We start from the raw sequence: 22,920 nt of genomic DNA, 5'->3' as shown, positions 1-22,920 counted from the left end.
GTAACCCAGTGGATGAAATATTGTGTGAATTTAATCGATTTGAACCATCAATTTTGTCTGTTAAACCAACAATGCTTGAAGAATATTCAAACAAAAAGTGTTTGATAGTAACTTTATAACATTATAATATCAACTAACGATTATATTACTAATCAGAAAAGAAAATATTAATATAAAGCAACAAAAATACATCATAATATTACATCATTGAAAAACATGCAGTAACACCAGTGAGGTAACATGACACGAATTTATACAGGGACGTTTCAGCACTTCCTCCGTTTTTGCAGACTGACCCATTTGCCGCTTTAATAACTGATATGTGTGTAAAAAAAAAAAAAAAAAAAAAAAAAAGTCTCCATTTCAACAACATCGCTAATGACTGTGAACGCAGCATCGTGTCACGTGACCAGCGCACAGCTGAGGGATGCTGAGGTAGGCTTGCCCGTTGCTAGCCCGTTAGCCACATTTAGCTGTGTGTAGTAATCCTGGCAGAAGCAGCCGTTTCTTCCCACCTTTCCGAACAAAATCGCCCGTGGGAGGTTCTTCTACACGCCATGGCGAGGACGCAGCGCATGTGGTCGTCGTTTGTGTCCCCTCACACCATCATCTTGTGGTTAGATGTCAATGTCATAATTTGTAGCTAGGGCTGTGCAGTTTAGCTCAGCTAGCCTGTGTGTGGTTAAGCGCAGGGCCAAGGCCAAGGCCAAGCGAGAAAAGAGAGGCCGTCGGGTGAGTAAATTTACGCTAACGTCTGTTATTCACCACGTTTACTAGCTTTTTAATATATTAACATCACATATGAGCTTGTTGTTTGACAGGGGTTCAACTGCTTTACGTGGTTTTCATGTACTGAGATTCGTTTTGCCTTTTGTTGGCGGTTGTACATTAACGACAGTGTATCAATCATGTATCTACACAACGGCCAACATCAGCTGTGATTTTTAACTGATAATCCTCGATTTAAAAGCAGACAGTGTAGATTCACAGAGGTCACACACTCTGACAGCTCAAGGTTTTATTTTCTTGGTGTGTAACGTGATGATAACAGTCCTAAGCTGCTCGACATAAAAACAAATCGCTAATGACAGTCCTGTTTGGTTTACGCTGCTTGGGCTTTAAAAACTGGAATATGTTTCTATACGTAATGTGTGATTATAAAGCCTCTTTTTCAATGAAATTGTTAAGGAATGTATTGGATGTTTATTAGTCTGGAGGGCAAGTTGCAGGGATACACAGCTGGTTCAACCCCCCTGTTCCCAGGGTTTAGTCTGAATTTAAACTTTAAAATATTTTTTATGCACAGTAACGTTTATAAAAGTCATATTACCATTACTTACTGAAAGGTATTCATCACTTATATTAAGTAAAAATACTCTAAATACATGAAATGACATTTTTTATGGCAACATCATAACTTGTATGTATGAGCATGTATTGAAAAGGGACAGTTCACCTAAAAGTCAAAAATGCATGTTTTGTCTCTTACATGTAGTGCTATTTATCCATCTAGATGGTTTTAGAGTGAGTTGCTGAGTTTTGGCTGTAGAGATGTCTGCCTTCCCTTGAATATAATGGAAGTAGATGGCACTCGGTTTGTGGTGCTCAAAGTGGCAAAAAAAATGTATTTGAAAAACTGCCCAGATCGATGGGACGCTGATCGTTGTCTCGGGAGATCAAGATTAATGCTTTTAGATGCTGATTGTGAAAACCAGTGATGATGTAAAAATGTTGAGCCAGTTGTCAGCTGAGTCGGTTGCGTTGTCATATGCTGTTTAATCAGAAAGAGGATGTCACCCCCAAAACAATTTTTATATGAATTACTCACCCTGTGTTGCTTCCACATGACCACAGAATGAATCCAAAACATGCTGTCTAGGTTTGTTGGATTTGATGGCGCTCTTGTTTTTAAAATGGCAACTATATCAAAATACCCAATTAAAAACTCTCACACATCTGACGCAGTATAAGTCTATCCTCATTTATCTAGTCATATGCTCCATACTTCCAAAAATCCTTGCTAATGAAAGTGGTACCAGCTTATCGGGCTTACAGACGATCTGCTGCAAAAAAAATCGGGGCATCCCTGCTCAAGGTAATCCACACCTTGTTGTGAGCAGTTTCATGTAGGATCTATTTTCTTTTTACTGTACTACACCCGCCAAGAGAAGCTCTCATAGAAGTGTGCATCTGCTCATGGATGAGAGAGTCGTGCTCATAACAGTGTGAGATGTAAACATTCATTACGTTGTCCTTGGTTGACCTGTGATGTTAGCACCACTGAGCAAGCTAGCACGTTGAAACGAGGTGTGGGTGTTGTTTAGCAGAAAAAAGATGGATCTTAATTAACCCGGTTATGGTGTCTAGAAAAAAACACTGCTGTTGAGTTTTTTGGTACTTTGGCACCACAAGCCCGGTACCATATAATTCCATTATACTTGAGAGAGGGCAGACATCTATTTGGGTGATATCTCCAGAACTCGGTGACTCACATCAAAACTATTTGTGATGGATAAATACCACTGCATGCCAGAGGAAAAATATGTATTTTGGGGACGAACTGTCTCTTGAACACATTTCTCCGCAGCAGGACTTTTTCGTCATTTTTAGTAATCGTGACATCTTGATTTTTAACACATTTCTGTGGAGCTCAAGCATAACTAGACCTGACAACATTCCTTTGTCCTGATGGTTTTAGTAAATAGGGAATTTTGAGAATTTTCTGCTTTGCCTTGAGGCTTTTTGAAGGTTGTGTGTCTTGTTTATTGTGAGCAAACAATTTTCCAGCCTTTTTGGAGACCTAGAGCTGGAATGTACTTTGTTTGACTCTGTAGGATGTCGTATTGTCTTGTATTAACATGACATCACTGACCCCTATAACATTACTCAAAGTCACCCATACTCTGTCTCCTGTTCATAATCCACCAGGCGTTTGCTCCGTAGGTGGACAGAGAAGGAGACGAGAGGTGTAGGAGATCAGGTTTTGGATCAGACCCTCTGCTGAAGTCGCCTCCACCATCATCTTAGTCACCGTCACTCTCCGCTGAGCCATGTCTTCGTCAGGGTGCTGCCACCTACCAGGCTCTCTTTGTGATTACTCCGGGAACGCCGAATCTGATGCCTCCAAGGATTCGGAGGAGTCTGATTCTACCGCACAGGCCCAGTACATTGCCAAGGTTACGGCTAAAGATGGCCGCCCACTCTCCACTGTTGTCAAAGCGGTGAGCTTGCAGAGGTAAGAGAGGGAAGAACTCACATGGGGCCCTAATGAATATACAGTAATTACATTGTTCTCTGGTTAATCATCACGTTGTCGTCTTCTCTGCTTCTTTGCTCCGCAGCGATGTGGGCATGTGTCGGATCTGTCATGAGGGAGCTGGAGGGGAGACGCTGCTCTCACCCTGCGACTGCACCGGTACGCTGGGCAAAGTGCACAAGAGCTGCTTGGAGAAGTGGCTGTCCTCCTCCAACACCAGCTACTGTGAACTCTGTCACACAGAATTCACCATCGAACGACGACCACAACCACTCACACAGGTTAGACGGTTTTTACCACAAGAAAACTGCTCTCACTGTTGTTTGTGTTTGTACAAAAACAGGTGGAAAGAGCAACAGTAATTTGTTTAAAACAAGTGAGACTATTTTTTTCCTTTGTCCTTGTACTGATATTTGAAGTTTCTGTGAGCCATGTACAGTGTGTGCCAACAGGTAGCATCTAGATCATTTTCTCATAATGATGAGGTGGTCGCCTGACCTTGTTGTAAGAGCTCTCTATTCATAGGAACACTTCAGTTGTGTTGTGTTCATATCAGTCAGGCAGAAAAGTCACACCTTTTACTAGTCAGAATTTTGTTATAACAGAGTGCTGCAGGATTGAGTCCTGAAACAGAAATGAATGAGCATTTCTGCACCTCTTGTCCCCTTTTCTGGAATTTAGTGGGTTTTTTTTTGTTTTTTTTTTTTGGATTGGTTTTTGGTTGGATACCTGAAAAAAGGTCTGTGATGGTTCAGGGCACCCTGGTGGCTCAGTTGGTAGTGTACAAAGGCTGAGTCAGCAGTGGCCGTGGGTATGATTCCAGCCAGTGGTCCTTTGCTGTGTGTCTTCCTCTCACTCTCTCCCCGATTTCCTGTCCATCTAGGAAGGCCCTATCGAGTAAAGGCTTAAAAGCCCTAAAATATTCTTTATTCTGTTAATAACACAAGGTTAAGAGAATACTCACTTTTTGTTGTACAACATAAAATACATCATTAAATACCCCGCTTGTTAATTTTGAAGCTTTTATGTGTTGTTGCTAACAAGTAGCCAAATGAGGCTACAGAGGTTGTTTTGGACATTTAACGTCAGCATGCCAAACTACTGGTATAGTTCGTTAGCTAACATTAGCTTTTTACTTCTGGTGAATGCATTTAGCCTTAAAAAAAATAATAAAAGTGGTGTTTTTGTAAAGATTATCTCACTGAAAAGATGTGTCATCCCTGCAGAATAAGATGGATCAATCAATCAAATGAACACTGGTTAAGGTGATAATGTAGAAGGATAATTTTCATTTGTGCTAATGACCCCTTTCTTTTGCTCCCGCTCAGTGGCTGAAGGACCCAGGCCCTCGCAGTGAGAAGCGCACACTGCTGTGCGACATGGCCTGCTTCCTTCTCATCACGCCCCTGGCGGCCATCTCCGGCTGGCTGTGTCTGAGGGGAGCCCAGGACCACCTGCAGCTGAAGAGCAGACTGGAGGCTGTTGGCCTCATCGCCCTCACCATCGCCCTCTTCACCATCTATATACTCTGGACACTGGTAACTAACGCTTCACTTCAGTTGTTCTCCCCTAATTTAGAGAAACGTTATGACACATGCCCATGTTGTTAAAATAGCGTTATAATAATAACGTTCTTGTGCCCACCTGTGCACCCATGGGTGTGTTGGTCTTAAAATGATGTGTGGTTAGGTGCATTGCTATCAAAAAACCTGGTCTGAAGTCAATGGCACAGTATTTTCCTGCTATTTAAAGGACTAATAGTAAGATGAACCTACATAGGTGGGTTCACAACATGTGTACACACTTCTTCTAGGGCACTGCAGTTAATCCACATCATAAAACTTAATATTCTGAGTAATAGCGGATGGGTTGCAGGAAGAAGCTTTGTGCACATTTACAAACAGCATCTGTAACTTTGGTTGTTTAAATCAGACGGGATCAGGCAGGATGTGATGTTAATTATAGTTATGTGTTCTTCTACACAACCAAAAGGTCCCACACATTCACACACAGAGTCACAAATCCTGACTTCCATCAGAGCTCTCTGAAAAATTATTTCCTCTAGAGAGTTTCCTGTCTTCTCAAATTTATAACTGCAGTTTTTATTGTCGCTTCCTAAATATTAACAATATTTAACACAACGACATTACTGCACACCTGTTTATAATGACTGAAAGCAGCCTCTCTAATCATTAAATCATTTTTAAATGATGTCAAGCAGCACAAGCTGTCCAGGTGATTTCTATACTGTGTGAAGAATTGATGTCTGGGTGTTTTATTTATTGATTTACTTCAATGATTAGAGACACCACATGTTTCCATGCACACATTAATGTCACTGCAGTCATGCTGCTGTGCGTAAAAAAGCACACAGCATTTAATGGGGAGACGCTGCATCCCATTTCACCCACCTGCAGCCTACATACCATTAAGCTCCACCTGACCACAGATTAACCGCAACGCCTCACAGGCTGAATCTGATATTTATAAAGCAATGCAACAGAAGCTGGCGCACCTGGCTCTTAAAGAGAATATGAGATGACACTCTGACCCCCCTGATGACACCCCTTTTGTGCGACGTGTCTTACTTTGTGTCCAGATTCTGTACTAAATAGCAAAGTGGAGTTGGACATGCCTTAAATGCTCTTGCGCTGTGCTCCGGATCATCTAAGTAGGGCACAGATTGAATGTTTTTCTCTCTGGCATCTTCACACCCACAAGTTGGTTTGAAAAACAAATGTGAACTGAACAGACACAATAGAGACACAACCAGACACACAGATTTATGTTCTGCTGTTGATTATCAAAAAAAAAAATTATATCACAGTTTTCTGATCCAAGTTTGACCTTGAATGGCGCTTGAACAAAGTTAGATGGTAGAGAGAAGTGACGGCGTGCGCAACTTGATCATCTTTGGCACAGAGCACTCGCTTGTTTGAAAGTTGACCAGATGGTGCATGGCATACTCATACGTGCATGAGTCACAGAGAATAGAAAGAATCAGCTGTCTCTTATTCTTAAGTAAGAATAAGCTGCTTTTCCTTAACTGGATCATATTCTTTAAAAATAGGATGCATTGTGAATCTGAAACCTTCTTCAGGAACCTAATCCTTTAATCTTCAGCAATACAATCACTAGAAAAGGCAAATTGTGAAAGATTAGCCCTTTTTGCACACAGCTTGTGAGCGCCTGTCGCTCAGCAGTTGCAGCTTCACTCAGCATATTGTTACGGTCCTACTACTCTGTCTCAAATATCTTGCTGTCAGTTGTATTGATGTCAACCTCCTGTCTCGACCCCTCCCACTCTTCTGCCTCAGGTGTCCTTTCGGTATCACTGTCAGTTGTACTCGGAGTGGAGGAGGACCAATCAGAAAGTGCGCCTGCTCATGCCCGACATGAAGGGGGCGCACACCACCCAACGTTCAGTGCCGACCAAGTCGACCAAGAAAATGACTGATGAGACCATCGTATGAGTGCAGAGAGGTGCCAAGAGGAATATTTAAAATAACGCCCACTGGAGCACTCTCTAAAAAAGAAAAAAACAAAACAAAACAAAATTAATCATATTAATGAACTTTTGCACTTCATATGGACCATTCTGAGAGGAGAGAGCTACTCTCCCCTTCTGTTTTCTTTTATTGAAGCACTTGATGTAAACTACTACGGTATTGGCCGACCACAGAAAGTGGTTTTGGAAAGAACTCATTCCGGAGTCATGGTGTGAAATGTTGAAACACAGAGTTGTCACCGGACAGCCCGTGCTGGGATGTGAACGACTTGAACACATGGACAATGGACTAACCACCAGCCCAACTGTGTGTCCGTGACACAAACTTATGAAATACTAAGACACAAGCTAATGTAGCAGGATATAACTGATTCAGCATGCTACTACAGTATAATATGAAACATATTCACTACCTATAAACCCCCCCATGCCCCTTCACAATGTATTTAGCTGTTTTTGAACAACGGGCAGCCAGTAGCCCGGCAGAGGATAATAATCTAAAAACATGATTGACAAAGTCTATCTGTGAATATTCATTCTCGACAAGGTAAAGGGCGACAGTCGCTCATGAAAGCAGTCTTGTCTATAATCTGAAACCTTTTTAAAGGGACAGTTCACCCCAAAATAGACGGCACATATTTTTCCTCTTACTTGTCTTGCCTTTTTTTTTTTTTTTTTTTTTTTTTTGGTTTGTGTGAGTTGCAGAGTTTTGGAGCGATCGGCCATAGACATGTCTGTCTCCTCTTGGAATATAAGGGAACTAGATGGCACTCAGATCGTGGTACTGCCAACAAAGATAATCACAGTAGAGCTTTAGATCTGTGCCCAAACCTGACGGGACCCGATGGATGTGGGTCGGGTCGGGCCATCTTTCTCACATATTTCATGGGCTTATGTTGGGGTTGGGCTGTCTTCTTCTTCTTCTTCTTCTTCTTCTTCTTCTTTTCTGCTTCTGCTTCTTTTTCTTCTTGTTTCTGCTTCTTCTGCTTCTCATTATTATAATTATCAGTAGTAGTAGCATTATGTTTTTCTTTTCATTTTCCTTCCCAATTCTGTCATTGCCACTTCAAATCCCCCCACATGTATTGTCCCTGTTTGTCACTGCCAACTCCAGCTGTTTGGTACATAGAGAGAAGCTTGTTAAGAAAAATGTCGGGCTCTAATTGGGTTTGGGCTGAAATATGCTAATTAGGGACAGGTTCGGGTCGGGTTCAGCCAGAATTTTGTCGAGCTTGGGCCTTCTGGGGCTCAACTTTTCAGGCCCGATTAAAAGTTCTAAATCACAGATCTTGTTGTGAGGACTTTCAAGTAGGAACTATTTACTTTCAAGGGTAGTATGTACCGGAACTAGTTTGTTTCTGCTAGAAAGGAAGTAGTTCTTATATGAAATTGCTCACAACAAGGTCTGTGGATTATCCTGAGTAACTGGGTCATTTGAGGGCCATCTTGTTCCATTACATTTAAGAAAAGGCAGACATCTCCCAAGTTCTGCAACTCACATCAAAACAATCTACATGGATAAATAGCACCACAAGCCAGAGGGAAAGAATGTGTATTTTTGATTCTGGGGTGAACTGTCCCTTTAAAGTTTCCTGGTAAAGCTTTATCATTGCTGTCCGAACAGTGAAAATCAAATCCTTTTTCCTGTCCAGACAACAGCTGAGGCATCACATATTTATCACACCTGTCACGGGGTCGGTGCAGATTGTAGTATACGGGATAACACTACCTGCAGCAGCCGTTAAACGGCGGTGCGGTTTATGTATAAGGAAATAGTATTGAAGGTGTGGAAAAGTGTTTACATTCTAATTGGATGACGTCTCTACTCTTGTCATAAAAGTGCATTAGCAAACGGCCCTGCTCCACTTGTAAATGCACCATTCATTAAATGAGCTGCCTAGCGATGACCAGTAGTTATGTCCTACATCACCAGAGATGCAGTTTTAAATAGAAGAGATGCCAGTGTTCTGAATAGTGAGATTTCAGACTTTTGTCCTATATAAAAACACAAAGAGATGTATCAGAGCAGGCTGCTGCAAAAGAGAACTGTGTTGAGATGTCAATCAATGTATGCAGCATTACAGTATGCTAAACAAAGTATTTTGTGTCATTGTAGTCTTCCTGCTGCCTCCCCTGGAAAGTTGGGTTATTGTGCAATAAAACACGAGGGACTCCTGGACTAAATCGATGTGGAACGTGACTCGTCTGCTGGTTTTTCTGTATTCAGCGTCTAATGATCGCCATGTGGCCTCTGGAAGTATTACCTAATGATCGATCACTGAGGGGGGTCAAATTCAGAATCCCGCTTCTGAAAATCTAGGATTGTTTTCCCATTTTATTTATTTGCTCCTGTCACATTTATTATTTGTAGAACAGCCACACTGAATAATATGACATTTACTTATTGTATAATTAAGGCAGGAAACGATAGGTGATCAGGTGAAAAAAAATCAGATATCACCATGAAAATTTCCCAGTTGATTACTTACAATGAGGCTTTTTTTTTTGTATTACATGTTTTCAGAAAATGTTATGTTTAAATATTTAAATGATTCATTATATCATTAAATATGTGCTGATTTCCAGACATTTCCTGAACAAAAATCTGGAAATTGGAGACCGGGTTGTTGACCTTAGAGAGATCTCAAAGAGAGATATATCAGTGGATATATCTTTTATCACTCCATAAATCAGAAAATACTGCCCATAAAGAAAAAATCAATTTTCACCATATTTTTTAGGACTAAAATGTTATATAAATCAGGCTATGAATAATATATGAACAAACCCCTCTACAAAAAACCTTAAAAGTATAGATGGGAATAAAACTATAAAATTTAATGTATGTAAGTGCTACTAAAGTGGAGGAAAAGCCCATTTTGAGAAAACTAAATGTGTAAAATCCAGTACATTTTATTAGGGAAAAGTGAGACTACAGGTGAATAGAGCACACATTTTAACAAATAGATTTCTCTTTGAAATTTTATGTTTGTATGTATTTTATGTTCATTATAAATGAGGCGTTATCTAATTAAATCTGTGCTGATTTTCAGAGATTTACACAACAGAAATCTGAACAACTAAATATGTACTTTGGATGTTTTCTCTTCCACTACGTTGAAAGAAAACTGACCAAAAATCTGAACATTGACCAGGATCTGTAGGATCTTGTCATAATCAGTACAATCTCAGGTTCTTTTACGGAAATCGATATTTACATTTTAATCTGTTTTATACTTAAACCACTACAGTTCAGTTGTTAAATTTTTACATAAAAACATGTATCTGATTACTGTACATTGCTGGTTCCAATTCTTTTGACTGGGACACAAGTTTCTGGTCGGGGCTCTTTGTCACATTTAATGAGTTCTTATCAACTCAACCAAAGAATAAAATTCCCCTTAAGCCTCTCAGATGGTCTCAGAGGGTCCAAAATTAACTGTTTGGTAAATCTACCAATGGCTGATAAGCTGAACAAATTAACTGTCCAGAACTGACTGTGTTCTGCTAAACCTTCTGCAACTTTAATTACTTTATTAATTTTCATTTGTTCTTAATAGTTTTTAGGTTTGGACTGCTGGTTGGACAAGATAAGCGTTGTGGTGCTGTCATTTTCATCTCGGGGTAATTATGGCAGCATTCCTCGCTATTTTCAGAATTTTTACAAACCAAACAATCTGTTTAATCAGCAGCTTAATCCACACGGAAAATAAGTTTATTGCAGTCCTACACAAAATAGTTCAAAATGAGCTCAGCCAACAATAAAATCCTGCTTTCACATTAATGCATGACTAATAATCTAATAATAGAACAGCACAACAGTAACATGGGACATTGAGCACTTTCATTTTTAATATTTTAAGTTCATTTTCCTGGTTATTATACTTACTTTTACTTCACCCGTGTCTATCAAGGCAAACATGTGCTGCCTCGCCCTACACTGTGACTCTGAATTATTTACCCATGACCTCAATTTATTTTCCTGCCAAACCTGAAATTTACCCACATTTAACACACAAGAGGTGTTCATTTTGAACCCTACTTTAATTAAATGAACTACTTGAACCTTTAAAGGGATAACATGATCCAATATTTCATGAAAAGAGCATTGATTCTGTTAAATTTTCTTTTTTTTTTTTTATTACCCATGTAATCATTTTGTAACTCCCCAGAGTTATCTTGGGATTTTTTGGAGGGGCCTGACTCCTGTACTGGGTCCCACTAGACTTAAACAGATACAATTATCTGTATAAAATAGATAAAAGTAGCTCCACCTTAACCTAAATCAGTAAAATGGCACAAGTTAATAATATAATATATAAAAATATATCAGTTAGCATAACACTGTGGGTTAGGTGTGTGGTTGCTCAAAAAAAAAAAAAAAAAGAGGACACAGCATCATAATATTGTAAAATTTAATTTCATGGCATTAATATAATGTATGTGAGCAGACAAGCTATCAAAATCAAAACAAAACAAAAAAAGAATATATTTTACACAAAATGAAATAAGCATCAGCAGCGTCACAACCACTTTTGAGATGATGACTGAACGAGGAGGAGGAGGAGCAGGAGGAGGAAAGCCCAAAAACAGGACTGCTGGTACGACTGAAACAGGCAGGATTAAAACCTCAGGCCTCCACCACGTGGCGATAAACCGTCTACCAGGGAGATGTCTAGGCTTACAAGGTCTCAGGCAAAGCTATTCTGCTACACTATCACGGGTAACTGTGGTAGCTACTGAACGCGGTACCATCAGTCCTGTTTTTGCACTGGGATGTAGCAGACTGGACCTGGGTCCGATTACAATTTGAAATCGATCGATTCAAACACCTTTTTCTCTTTCTGGGATTGATCGTTTGTGACTCCGCTGATCTAAAAAGTGCAGATTCGGACAATATTGCACCCCAGGCGGATGGAAGCACACCAACACTGCGGATTTCAATTAATAATCGACCCAGGTGAGGAGGGACGGTTGCCATGGGTTACAGGTTCTGACAGCACTGCAGTTTGCTCCCCCTCTGGCCGTCCGTGGTGGGTGGCACGCTGATGTCCACCACGTTGTTTCCTGGGGACTCGTCATGGGCAGACCGCTCAGCGATCTGTTTCTGCGAGACGATGCGGTAGATTTCTGTTTTTGTTGGAAAAGATGGAGAAGAAGCAGATCAGATCAGCGACTGTTTTTGAGTGGATTGCTGAAGGTGACCTCACGGCAGCGGTTCCCAACCTTTACCCCATTTTATATTCAACACATGACAATAACAGCAGAACAGCTGATAAACCCTGAATATGATGACTTGAGGAAGTTTGTATAAAATGAGCGACTGGGATGAATTTGGAGCAGATTATTTCCTGTGAATAATGCATCAGATGAGTTTTCCTGATATTTTTAGTAACTTTAATACAATTCTTATTATGTCTGTATAATGTCTTTTTTAAAAATCATGTACACTTAAATTAATGGGCTTCTTTTTTGACAAATTCAGTGTTTTCTTCCCCCTAAGGTTTGAACTTTGTTCTACAATATGGATAATAAATTTAAAAGCCTTTGAATTTCTTGCCTTGAAATTATGTGTCTGAATTTTTTGCCTCAATTCTTTAAATTTTCAGTAACTCAGTTTCACTTTTATTTTCCACAGGGGTGGAAGTAACTAAGTATGCATTTTTACATGTATTTAAGTATGCATTACAAGATGTAAAAATCATAATTAATGTTAAAATCGTAATTTAGTACTGAGTAAAATTTGAATTAATAGTTAATAGCACACACCTGGATTATTAATCATTTAATTCCTGTAAAGAATTTAACCAATTAAAAATGTATTCATACATATTTAATCAATAGTCATGGCGGTAAATTGCACCTGATTTGATATTGTTTCGTTTGATGGAGCCGTTTATTGAAAATGAAAATGAATGTTTTGTATCTTATAAATTATTAATGATTAATCAATTGTTAGGGTTTTGGTTCAGGAAAACCGGAGAGGTGACTGTGACATTAACGGTTAAACGTAACTAATACTCTGAGTAGTTTTTGCAATAAATACTCTGTACTTTTACTTCAGTATTTTTCTAACACCAGTACTTTTACTTGTACTTGAGTACAGATTTTCAGTACTCTGTCCACCACTGATTTTCCAATGTCTAGAAATGCAAGTTCCAAAAACTATAATACAGTGAATCTAACATACATTCATGTTGGTCAAAGTTAAAAAAAAAAATTCTGATAAAGATCTGGGAAATCAAGGATAAGTACTCAGTTCTGTCTCAAACTGAACCATCATCCAGCCAATCAGGGTGTCCTCCACTGGTCAGGTGACACCAGTGCCTTCAGCTATGGACAAAAACCTAAAACAAAGTCAGTGTACTATTATTTGTATTTTTTAAAAACTTGAATTTTTGATTCAGAATTTGTGAAAATTAGTTAATGAAAATTTAAATTTAGCGGCAAAATATGTCAGTGCAATGCAAGAAATTCAGTGGCTTTTAAATTTAAAAATCTGATGAGACAGATTTGCTTTTCTGAGGTTTATCTCTTAAATAATTAAAAAAATAAAAATAATTTCAATTGGTTTTCTTTGCAGAAATTAATGAAATGCTGAGATACAGCCTTGCTTTTTTCACTTTTTAAAAAAAAAACTTTTCTTACACCCCTTAAAATCCCCCATGAAGCTTTGACGACCCGTAGTGGGGGTCGGGACCCCTAGGTTGGGAACCTTACAGGATCATGTTTCACATTGAGGTTTCTCAGACACTGAAACAACATGGTTGATGTGAAGCTGCAGCTGTGCTTCACCCTCACTCGGCACATCAGAACAAACATGTCAGAGAAACACCAACAACTTTACTGAAACCCTGAGGTGAGATATTTCACATGTTGACATTTTTCACATAGTTACAATTTTACACAAGATAAATGCAAAGAACTTTCCACAGTAAGAGGAAGTTACACAAGGAACGGTTAACCTGCAAATGATCTCTGTAGATATCAGTAAATATTTCTCAAACATGAGCTGCAACAAGCAGTGAATTAATCAAGTAGATGTCAACTATTACATTAATTTTTAAAGACGAAAATGTCAAATTTCTCTAATTTCAGCTTAATGAATGTGAATAATTTCTGGTTTCTTTAGTCCTTTATGACAGGAAACATTTGAGGAAGTCATATTGGGCTTTGGGAAACATTTTTCACCATTTTCTGACATTTTATAGACAAACAATGAATCAATTAATTATGAAAATGGCTGACAATGAATAGAATTGCTAGTTGCAGCCATATTTAAAAAAAAGTTTATCATCTCAGTTCTCATCTCACACAGAGTTTTAGTGCCTAAATGTGTTGTTAAGTTTGTAAAGTGAAATCTTAAACACAGTTTCAGCTTAGAATCACACAGCAATGATATGTTATTATGATGATTAAAATAAAACATGCTTTCATTTATTATTATTCAAGTACAGCATCAACAGTGTATCTCTGACATCTGACCTCTGTTCACAGACATACCTGTAAGGATATTCTTGAAGGCTTCTTCAACGTTTGTTGAGTCCAAGGCTGAAGTTTCTATGAATGACAGATTGTTCTTCTCTGAAGGGTAAGAAAAACAGACGCTTACTATTTATTATAAACACACTGACATCAGTTAATAGACAGTATAATGATGGCAGAACTGCCAGAACCAAACATTGTTACGTCTTTGTTTACATATCTTTCTCTTGCCACCTTCAGAGAAACAGTTGCTATGATGACTGGATGCATAGATTGTAACACATTTGAAATATCTTTAAAGGTTATACACACAATAGATCTTTTTCACTGCAGACATAATGATGGAAATATTGGAGTAAACACAGGTGTTACCAATGATACCAATTAAGGCCCCGCTCCATTTAGCAGAGCCTTTTCAGTGAGCCAACATGCACAATAGCGGCACTCTGTTTGACCTGAATGGAACCTTAAAGGGATAGTTTATTTTGTAAGTCAACAAAACGCTGCTGGAGTTTCACAGGAAAACAGTGTTGCAGAATTTCCCAAACAATGGAAGTGAATGGTGACCAGTTTTCAAACAGAATAAAAACACAATAAAAACAGTGTTTTGTGGACTAACAAAATAAACCTGACCTTCAATCAGCATGAGGGTGAGTAGATAATGACTGAATTTTCATTTTTGGGTGAATTAGCCCTTAATTAGTATCAACACTAACCCCACTATTTCATGTCAAAATGGCTGCTGTGAAAAATGTCCATATGCAAATGTCTATAAATAAACATTAATAGTGAACTAAATCTCTATAATCTCTGTTCATACTCCAGTATTTAGCCCTTCCTGTGTCTTTTTGCGAGTTCTGGTACCTGCGAAGGCCCGGGCCTCGTCTGTGGGCACGGCCCTGAGGTGGCGCAGGTCGCTCTTGTTGCCAACCAGCATGATGACGATGTTGTTGTCGGCGTGGTCCCTCAGCTCCTTCAGCCAGCGCTCCACATTCTCGTAGGTCAGGTGTTTGGCTATGTCATACACTAAGAGCGCCCCCACCGCTCCTCTGTAGTATCTGTGACAGGAACAGAGACACAGCGGTGACAACACATTTCTCTGGTGATGACAGGGAACAGCGGGGGCCTCTGCAGCACAAAGAAGCCTTTTCTTCTTCTTTAGGCTCAAAAACAGTTCTAAGAAGTCTTGTTATTTATCATGACACATAATCCAGAATATACAGTAGTTTAGTACAATCTGCATTCTGTCTACCTGACTAAACATTGTTGGATGTCATGTTATTATGTTAAGAACTACTGTAGGTTCCTGGAGTCTTATTCAGCCAATGTACAAGTTTACTTGAAGTGGACTCGTATTCTACTTCATTTTGATCTTAAAGGGATAGTTTGCATTTTTTGAAATGTGTTTGTATGAGGTATTTATCAATAGTGAGTGCATTAATTACAGAAGATGACAGTCGGCACGCCCCTACTTTGAAGACACAGCAGTATGCTGGTGTAGAAAATGTACTGCAATGGACAGGGTCAACACCAACACATATTTTAGATACCTAAAAAATGTCCACCTGAAAAAAATCAATATCAGTTTAAGTGTACTTTATTTCAGCGCCGGTAGACAGCCCTTTCCGATGGGAAGCTGCCGTCTCTCTCCAAAGACACCAAACTCCTCTTGCAAAATCAGTAAATTTACCTGGCAGAACAGCAGAGTTGCTGGTCTGCTGCTGCCTCGATCGGTTAGTTTGTTTGTGTTATTGTGTGACTTCTGTGATGTAAAGCGTCAGTCCTGATTCACCAAACTCACACAATAACACAGACTAACTGTCCGATCGAGGCAGCGATAGACCAGAAACTCACGTCTTCTGTGAGACAAAATTACTGTTTTTGCTAGAAGAGTTTGGTTGGTTTGGAGAGAGTGATATTTGGCTTATATAACAGCAGTTTGCCATCAGAAACGGCTGTCCGATGGCAAGAGAAAGTCAGTGTGTTACTGTAGGTAACACTGACTGTGGAGAAGTACCTGATACAACCACGCTACAAATAATCACTTTAAATCCTAAGTGAGTCTAAAGGTGAAAGTGAAAGTCTGCTGAAACCTCTAAATTTACACAAACTTATGTATCTGGGGCATTTAGAGGGCTGCCTGGGGTTTTAGATGAAACCCACTAGCTCCAGTGTTGTTGAGAAGCACCCATACTATTCACTGATCAAAACTGCCATCTAGATCTTTAACTAAATGTTGTAGAACATGTCCAAAAATCTCGTTTTAAGCGTTCTAGTTTGAAAGATCAAGTGTCGGCAGTATGTGCTGAAGCATTTCCCCACACCGATGAGGGGTTTTAGGTGACAGTAGGTGGGACTATCTGCTCCGCACAGAAGTGGACTCACGCCGAGGTGATGGCTCTGTAGCGCTCCTGTCCCGCTGTATCCCAGATCTGAGCCTTTATCGTCTTGCCGTCCACCTGAATGCTGCGCGTGGCGAACTCCACCCCGATGGTGCTCTTGCTCTCTAGGTTGAACTCATTCCGCGTGAATCGAGAGAGCAGGTTGCTCTTCCCTACGCCCGAGTCCCCGATTAACACAACTGTGGAGGGAAAAAGAAGGAGGGAGAGAAGAAAATGAGACGCTGTGTGTGTGATGGGCTTCATATATTAATAGATCCAAGAAGTGTTGATGATGCATAAAGCAGTGCCTCTAAACTCAACACAGCCCAGGGGCTTTGTGTTTGTGTGTGTGATTTATGGGATATGAAAAACACACACTTCTTCTCAAAGGGAGGACTGCAGTGACTGGTGCAAAGTAATTAAGTACATTTACTCAAGTACTGTACTGTACTTAAATACAATTTTGAGGTACGTGTACCTTACTAGAGTATTTCCATTTTCTGCTACTTTATTTTTCTATTCCACTACATTTGTGGGCAAAAATATTGTGCTTTTTTACTCCACTACATTTATTTGATAGCCTTAGTTACTAGTTACTTTGCAATTTTACATTATATGGACAAAAATACAACAAATGAATTATGTCATGTAAGGGGTCCTCCATCAAACTGTCAGGGTTTATTTTGTCAAAATAACCTGCTCACTGTACAAAATCAATAATTTTACACTAAATATTAATTTTAAAAATTATTTAACTGATTTAAAAAAGACGTTATTGCTCCTCCAGGATCTACAATCAGAACTGCAATGGTCTGTTATTCATATGATCTGCTCCTCAAACATAAGAGACCTTAGAAAGGCTTAATTGACCAATCAGAATCAAGAATTCAACAAAGCCTTAAAATAAAATCCCTTTATATACTGCCCATCAGTATATAAAGTTATTAAAATTATTACACAGCCTTGTTAAATACCAGAGAAACTAAAAAAAGTCAAAAGTCAAAGTCAATAAAATCATCTAATCCTGTAAAATAACATGTTTCTGGGATGGGCTATTCTGTATAATGAGTACTTTTACTTACTTTAATTATATTTCTATCCTTATACTTTTGTCATTTTAGTAAAGTAAGATTTTGAATGCAGGACTTAAGTTTTGCTACTTTTACTCAAGTGAAATTTTTTGAATACTTCTTTCATGGCTGAGTGGAGCAAATTACAAAATAAAAGTCCTGAGTCAGTAGAAAACCTCAGTGTTACAACTGAACAATCTGCCTTTTCCCTTGAATTCAACACAGCTTTTAACTTCAGTATAATTTTGGAGTCTTTGGAACGAAACAAACAAGTTTTTTTTTTCTGGATCTATTCCAAGCAGCTTTTCAGCGCCGCCAGACAAAAGCACGACTTTATGAATACAACACACATAATGTGTGACACGCTGACAAAAAAAAAAACAAAAGCGCAGCATTGTTTGACAAAATATGATAATTTGTGTGTAGTGTGTTGAATATGGATGTGAAAATATATCCAGTATCACAATAAAAAAAATGCCTTAACACCAAACTGCTGTAGTTTGACAATATCCACTGGGATGTTTCATTGTTATTTTATTTTGTCGTAGAAGGACATACATAATACAAACATTCATGCCAATTTTTTGCACATATTTATATTATAGCTGGCTACTTTCATTTTATTAAAGGACAGCAGAAGCACTACAAGTTAAAAATAATTTTATATAAACAAAAATGCTGTATACATCTTATTTATTATTATAAAGTTTTCATTTTCTTTGGTTTTTTTTAAAATATCAGGATAACTATAGTATCGTGGACTTTTTATCGTGGTATTATTGTGTGTACCTTAGATTTTTGGTACTGCTACATCTCTAGTATCGAACAATGAACTGTTTGTCTGATACTGTCCATCTTCCCTCTGGTTGTTCTGCATATCCAACCTGTTTTTAGTGTCACTGAAGAGAACCAGTCGCATGAAGACAGAGGTTAAACCAGCTAAAAACAACATGTGTCTGTTAGCAGCCAAACTCCCAAGACCATGAAGAGGTAGGGTTATTTAATTTGTGTCATCATCCACCCATCAAATGACCCAAACAAAAATAAAGCCTTCAAGTGCCTGAAGGATTATCCGTCAAATAAAGAGGAGCTTTAGTCTGTGATGGTTCTCTGCAGATCCACCAAAAAAAAAGCAAAATAATGGAATATGGGGGAAGGTTTTCTTTTAAGAGATGTTTTTTCATTGAGTGGAAAATGCTCAACTGAATAAATGAGAGTTTTGTTTTTCACTCGGCTGGCGACTGGCTAAAACACCCTGAGGGCGGGGATATCAACTAAATGAACAACTGTAGGCACTCAGGTAGGAAGGCTTTAACCTGATGAACCTTCAATTTTGTTTGCCAACCTTTAAAAACTTCGAGATTCAAAAGCCATTTACAAAAAGAACCAGGAATGTGGCACCAACACTGTGAGTACAGGAATTACTTTCTTTCTATGGTTTTCTTTCCTGGTGGGCTGGGACAGTAAACACAATAATTTCATGAAGAGGTCGTGCAGGCTACACTCGCAGAAGCCCACGAAGCTATGATTGGTCACCTGGTTAATGGCGTAATTGTGTTTGACCTTTGAGTCTGGCTGACACCGCCCCTGCTGCAATGAGGGGTACTTGGTAGACGATTCTAGTACGACATAAAAAAAGACAAGACGGAGAATACAACGAGAAAAGCGGGAGATGATAAAATACTAAAAAAAAAAAAGCTGATGCAGCCAAATGTGCCAAACTCAGCAACTTATTTCAGATAAAAACGAGCTTGCAGTTTGAGAGCGAAGGTACAGAGCGAGTGCCAGGAGTTGATGGTGACAATGAGGCAGGCATGCTTGCTTAGGCTACAGAGCCAAGATGTCTAGCGTGCAAAACAAAATATAAGGTTGCCGACAAACCACAGATACATCCAGTACAAAAGGCTGTGAACTAAAGTTGACTAGTTTGATGCATGGCATTCATGGAATGCAAATGTGTCCCACTCCAGGCCTGGTTTTTCTTGTTTATGCAGCTTTATGCACCACAAAGCTAAGTGCCATCTAGTCCCATTATATTTAAAGAAGGCAGACATCTCTACTGCCTTTATCTCCAAAACTCTGCAACTTACTCCAAAACAATCTAGATGGATAAAAAGCACTACATGTAAGAATAAATATATGTATTCTTGATTTTTGGGTAAACTGTCCCTTTAACATTGAAAACATCTAAGTTCACTACAAAGTCACTGTGGAGTTCCAGCTGTGGCGTCCACAGATTATCACCAGGCCTTCCCTTTCACATTGTCTTCAGCTGCGTTAAATGAGACATCAGAGGGAAGCGATCGATCAGTGATCAGGCTCGGGGGCCGATCTGCCCGGTGTCAGGGGCATCCTGAGGTGGCTGATGTTTCCAGCAGCAGTAGTGGCAGCAGCAGAGGTGGAGCCCTTTTGTTTTCTCTCTCCCCCGCTCCGACAAAAGGAAATAGAGCCGAACTTTGTCCCCGTCAACGTTGCGCTGGTCCGGGCTGCAGGAAGCTGATAACAGGGCTTCATCAAAACCTGAATCGACAGTTTCAGGCCGCCTTGCCCTTCCTGTTTCGGCCGGGTACACAGACGATGGCTCGGGCAGAGAGAGGGAGACAGAGAGGGAGGGAGGGAGAGGGAGAGAGCCTCCGGCAGATGCCCTATTCATCCCACAGAGGATACTTTGTTACATCTAAATGGCCCTTTGGCTTCTACAGGCCCAGGATGTTAATGTGCCACAGGAGGAGCTGATAGCACCATCAAAGGAAGGCTTTTCTGGAAGATAAACACGGACCTGAGTCTGGTACCGCCTCAACATCTCAGTGACAAACTGATCACGCCTATTGATGCTGATACACAAAGTTATGGGCATTTTCAGAAAGAGCTGGCTGACTAACAATCATCTGAGGATGAAGCTCAGAGCTGGCGAGAGGCAGAAGTGAACTTAACACCTGCTTAGGACCCCTGTGGCCACCAGGGGGCCCCCGGCGGAGCTTATCAATGGTGACAAATCACACAAAAGTACAATATTATGTTAACAGGCTGGTTAGCTAATATTACTGATTTAATGCATCCAGGCTGCCTCTGTCAGAGCTGGTGTCACATTCATGCACACAGCGAAGACCTGAGTATTAAACTGAAAATTAACACAGTTACCAGTCCTGTGAGGTTTCTACTTTTTTCACATTAAAAACCATAGAGGGGTAAAAACCTACAAGGGGTAAAAAGCTACAACTAATAAAAGTTTTTTATAATGGTTGTAATGGATTTAGGACCCAACTGATACTGGACACTGTACACGCTGGAGAGGTCACCAGTTCATCGCACAGCCCAGTATTCTTTATACAGACTATAATATACATCACAATGTGTTGTAAGTATCGATTCTTTGGGCAATGATCAATATTTGCTGATAAGTCTGTCTCGATTAGATAGATAGATTCAATTCAGGGGCCTCCGATTGATATCAGATGATATCATTTGTCCATTCTTCAACTGATAAAAAGCAACTAAATTATGATTTGACAGTTTTATGACTGAACTCCTCCAGACATCTGTGATACAGACGTGCTGTGGGAATTTCAAAATAAAGGCGTATCTTTATAGATGATGATAGAGACTGATATTTTCGTTTGCATCGATCGCTTTGAGTGGATATATCGACACCTGTAATTAGGAATAGAGACATAAAGACAAATTTTTGCGATAATCCCTCAAAGTGGTGACACTTGTGACACAGATGTGTAATAGAGGCAGGATATTTTACAGTTTAGCAATAAATGTTATTGTCCAAAACTATAATATATGAACCTGACTTAAAGGAAAAATATTTTTAGAAAATATTGACGGATTTCTGATTATAAAGCTAACAATACTGATACAGCTGTGACAGGCCGATATCAGTCAAACAATATATATTGGTCAGGCTCAAGCATAAACAACAGTGAATGGCACTGGTGGCAACGAGGGCCCCAAAAATCAAATGTATGCGTAGGGCCCCATAAAGGCTTGGGCCGGCCCTGATGAAGCTTATTGATCAGTGGAGGCTAATGGGCCTTTAATCAACCTCATGAGGAGGAATGAGCAGCTAGAAAACATCAAATCATCCAATAAAGGAGGAAGCCGTTCCCTGAAACGACCGATCGTGCTGTGTGAGTTGATGAAAGTTTAATACAAAGGCTGAACACGGATAGGGTGTTGCATCCCTTACCTATAAATATAGCTGCAGGCGCTGTACTGTTACAGTGACAGCGTTATGTTGTAATAACAGCAACCGATCATCATCCGGGCAGCTTCTGACAAAAACATTAGTCTACTTCCTGAGAAAATGCAGCGAAAACGACACAATAGGAGATTTATAGGCATTTATAACGCATAGCTTCGTCGGTGAGAGCCTGTGTAAAGGGGGAATGCAGTCATCTTTTTTTTTTTTTTTTTTTTTTTTTTTTTACCTTTGAACAAGAAATCGTATTCATCGTCTCGGTTCCCCATTCTAGACGAGGCCGCTCCAACGCTTGTCTCCGGCCGAGGATGTGTTGAAGAGTCTGGGTGTGAATGGTCGTTATATGCCAGAAAAAATATGGGAAAGGTTGGAGCTGAGACTCTGCGCCAGTTTTGGCTGTCAAGGCGAGCTGCTGCTGCTGCTGCTGGCCGCAGAAGGGGAGAGCTCCCAACTCTGCAGAGGGAGGGGAGGAGTCCCTGCGCCGCGCATAGCTTCCTCACGGGGGCGCTCGTTACTGGCGTGCCGGCAGACAGCATCCAGCTGGAGCCTCACACAGTCATTTAATTCTGAATGAAGAGAGTAACAGGGTCAGGCCACAGAGGATGTCCACATCATTTAACTTAATATTAACACTTAATAATCAGAGTGTAAATCATATACTGAAGTAATGCATGACTCATTATGTTTTAATGCAGCATACAGCACCACGAATCCCTGTTTCTCACCAATAACCAGTGTTGGAAGGAGTACTGAAAATTTGTACTGAAGTATAAGTACTGTTACATTGCTAAAATATTACTCAATTACAAGTAAAAGTACTGGTGTTAGAAATTTACTTCAGTGAAAGTACAAAGTATTTGTCTCAAAAACTACTTGGAGTATTAGTTACTTTAAACCGTTGATGTCACAGTCATCTCTCCAAACTAGGGTTGTAAATTTTGTGCGTTTTCCTGAACCAGTAGTTGAAAATGCTAACAACTGATTAATCATTAATAATTTATTAGATTCATAAT

At 39.6% G+C, this 22,920-nt stretch overlaps 2 protein-coding genes across 3 annotated transcripts; one reads left to right on the top strand and one right to left on the bottom strand.

The window, feature by feature from the left end:
• The first annotated feature begins 401 nt into the window (after positions 1-401).
• Positions 402-7,155, top strand: LOC146317470 (E3 ubiquitin-protein ligase MARCHF2-like). 2 transcript variants are annotated; one of them, XM_084733103.1, is made up of 5 exons: positions 402-732; positions 2,944-3,235; positions 3,342-3,537; positions 4,585-4,794; positions 6,574-7,155. In XM_084733103.1, exons 2-5 carry the CDS (start codon positions 3,051-3,053, stop codon positions 6,727-6,729), a joined length of 747 nt encoding a protein of 248 aa, XP_084589229.1. In that variant the 5' UTR covers positions 402-732; positions 2,944-3,050; the 3' UTR covers positions 6,730-7,155. The 2 variants fall into 2 exon arrangements, with proteins under 2 accessions (XP_084589229.1, XP_084589228.1); XM_084733102.1 differs by having other exon boundaries at positions 2,929-3,235.
• A 4,010-nt stretch (positions 7,156-11,165) lies between these two features.
• LOC146317469 (ras-related protein Rab-11B-like) lies at positions 11,166-22,421 on the bottom strand. The gene is made up of 5 exons (XM_084731402.1): positions 22,137-22,421; positions 16,635-16,830; positions 15,114-15,307; positions 14,268-14,348; positions 11,166-11,894 (listed from the first exon to the last, which is right to left on the bottom strand). Exons 1-5 carry the CDS (start codon positions 22,174-22,176, stop codon positions 11,749-11,751), a joined length of 657 nt encoding a protein of 218 aa, XP_084587528.1. The 5' UTR covers positions 22,177-22,421; the 3' UTR covers positions 11,166-11,748.
• Positions 22,422-22,920: the final 499 nt, after the last annotated feature.

Source organism: Lutjanus erythropterus, chromosome 12 (assembly GCF_056507025.1).
Source record: "Lutjanus erythropterus isolate fLutEry1 chromosome 12, fLutEry1.hap2, whole genome shotgun sequence".
NCBI classification, from domain to species: Eukaryota; Metazoa; Chordata; class Actinopteri; order Lutjaniformes; family Lutjanidae; genus Lutjanus; species Lutjanus erythropterus.
Note: the sequence above shows the minus strand (reverse complement) of the source record. Positions and strands in the feature narration are given on the sequence as shown.

Bases quoted from the DNA above. Each gene is read 5' to 3' on its own strand.
- LOC146317469 (XM_084731402.1), bottom strand. From the start codon at position 22,176: ATGGGGAACCGAGACGATGAATACGATTTCTTGTTCAAAG. The intron at 15,308-16,634 runs GTGAGTCCACTT...TTCCTGTCACAG, and splicing joins TACAGAGCCATCACCTCGGC to ATACTACAGAGGAGCGGTGG. The intron at 11,895-14,267 runs GTATGTCTGTGA...CAACAAAAACAG, and splicing joins CTTCAAGAATATCCTTACAG to AAATCTACCGCATCGTCTCG.
- LOC146317470 (XM_084733103.1), top strand. From the start codon at position 3,051: ATGTCTTCGTCAGGGTGCTGCCACCTACCAGGCTCTCTTTGTGATTAC. The intron at 3,236-3,341 runs GTAAGAGAGGGA...TTTGCTCCGCAG, and splicing joins AAAGCGGTGAGCTTGCAGAG to CGATGTGGGCATGTGTCGGA. The intron at 3,538-4,584 runs GTTAGACGGTTT...GCTCCCGCTCAG, and splicing joins GACCACAACCACTCACACAG to TGGCTGAAGGACCCAGGCCC.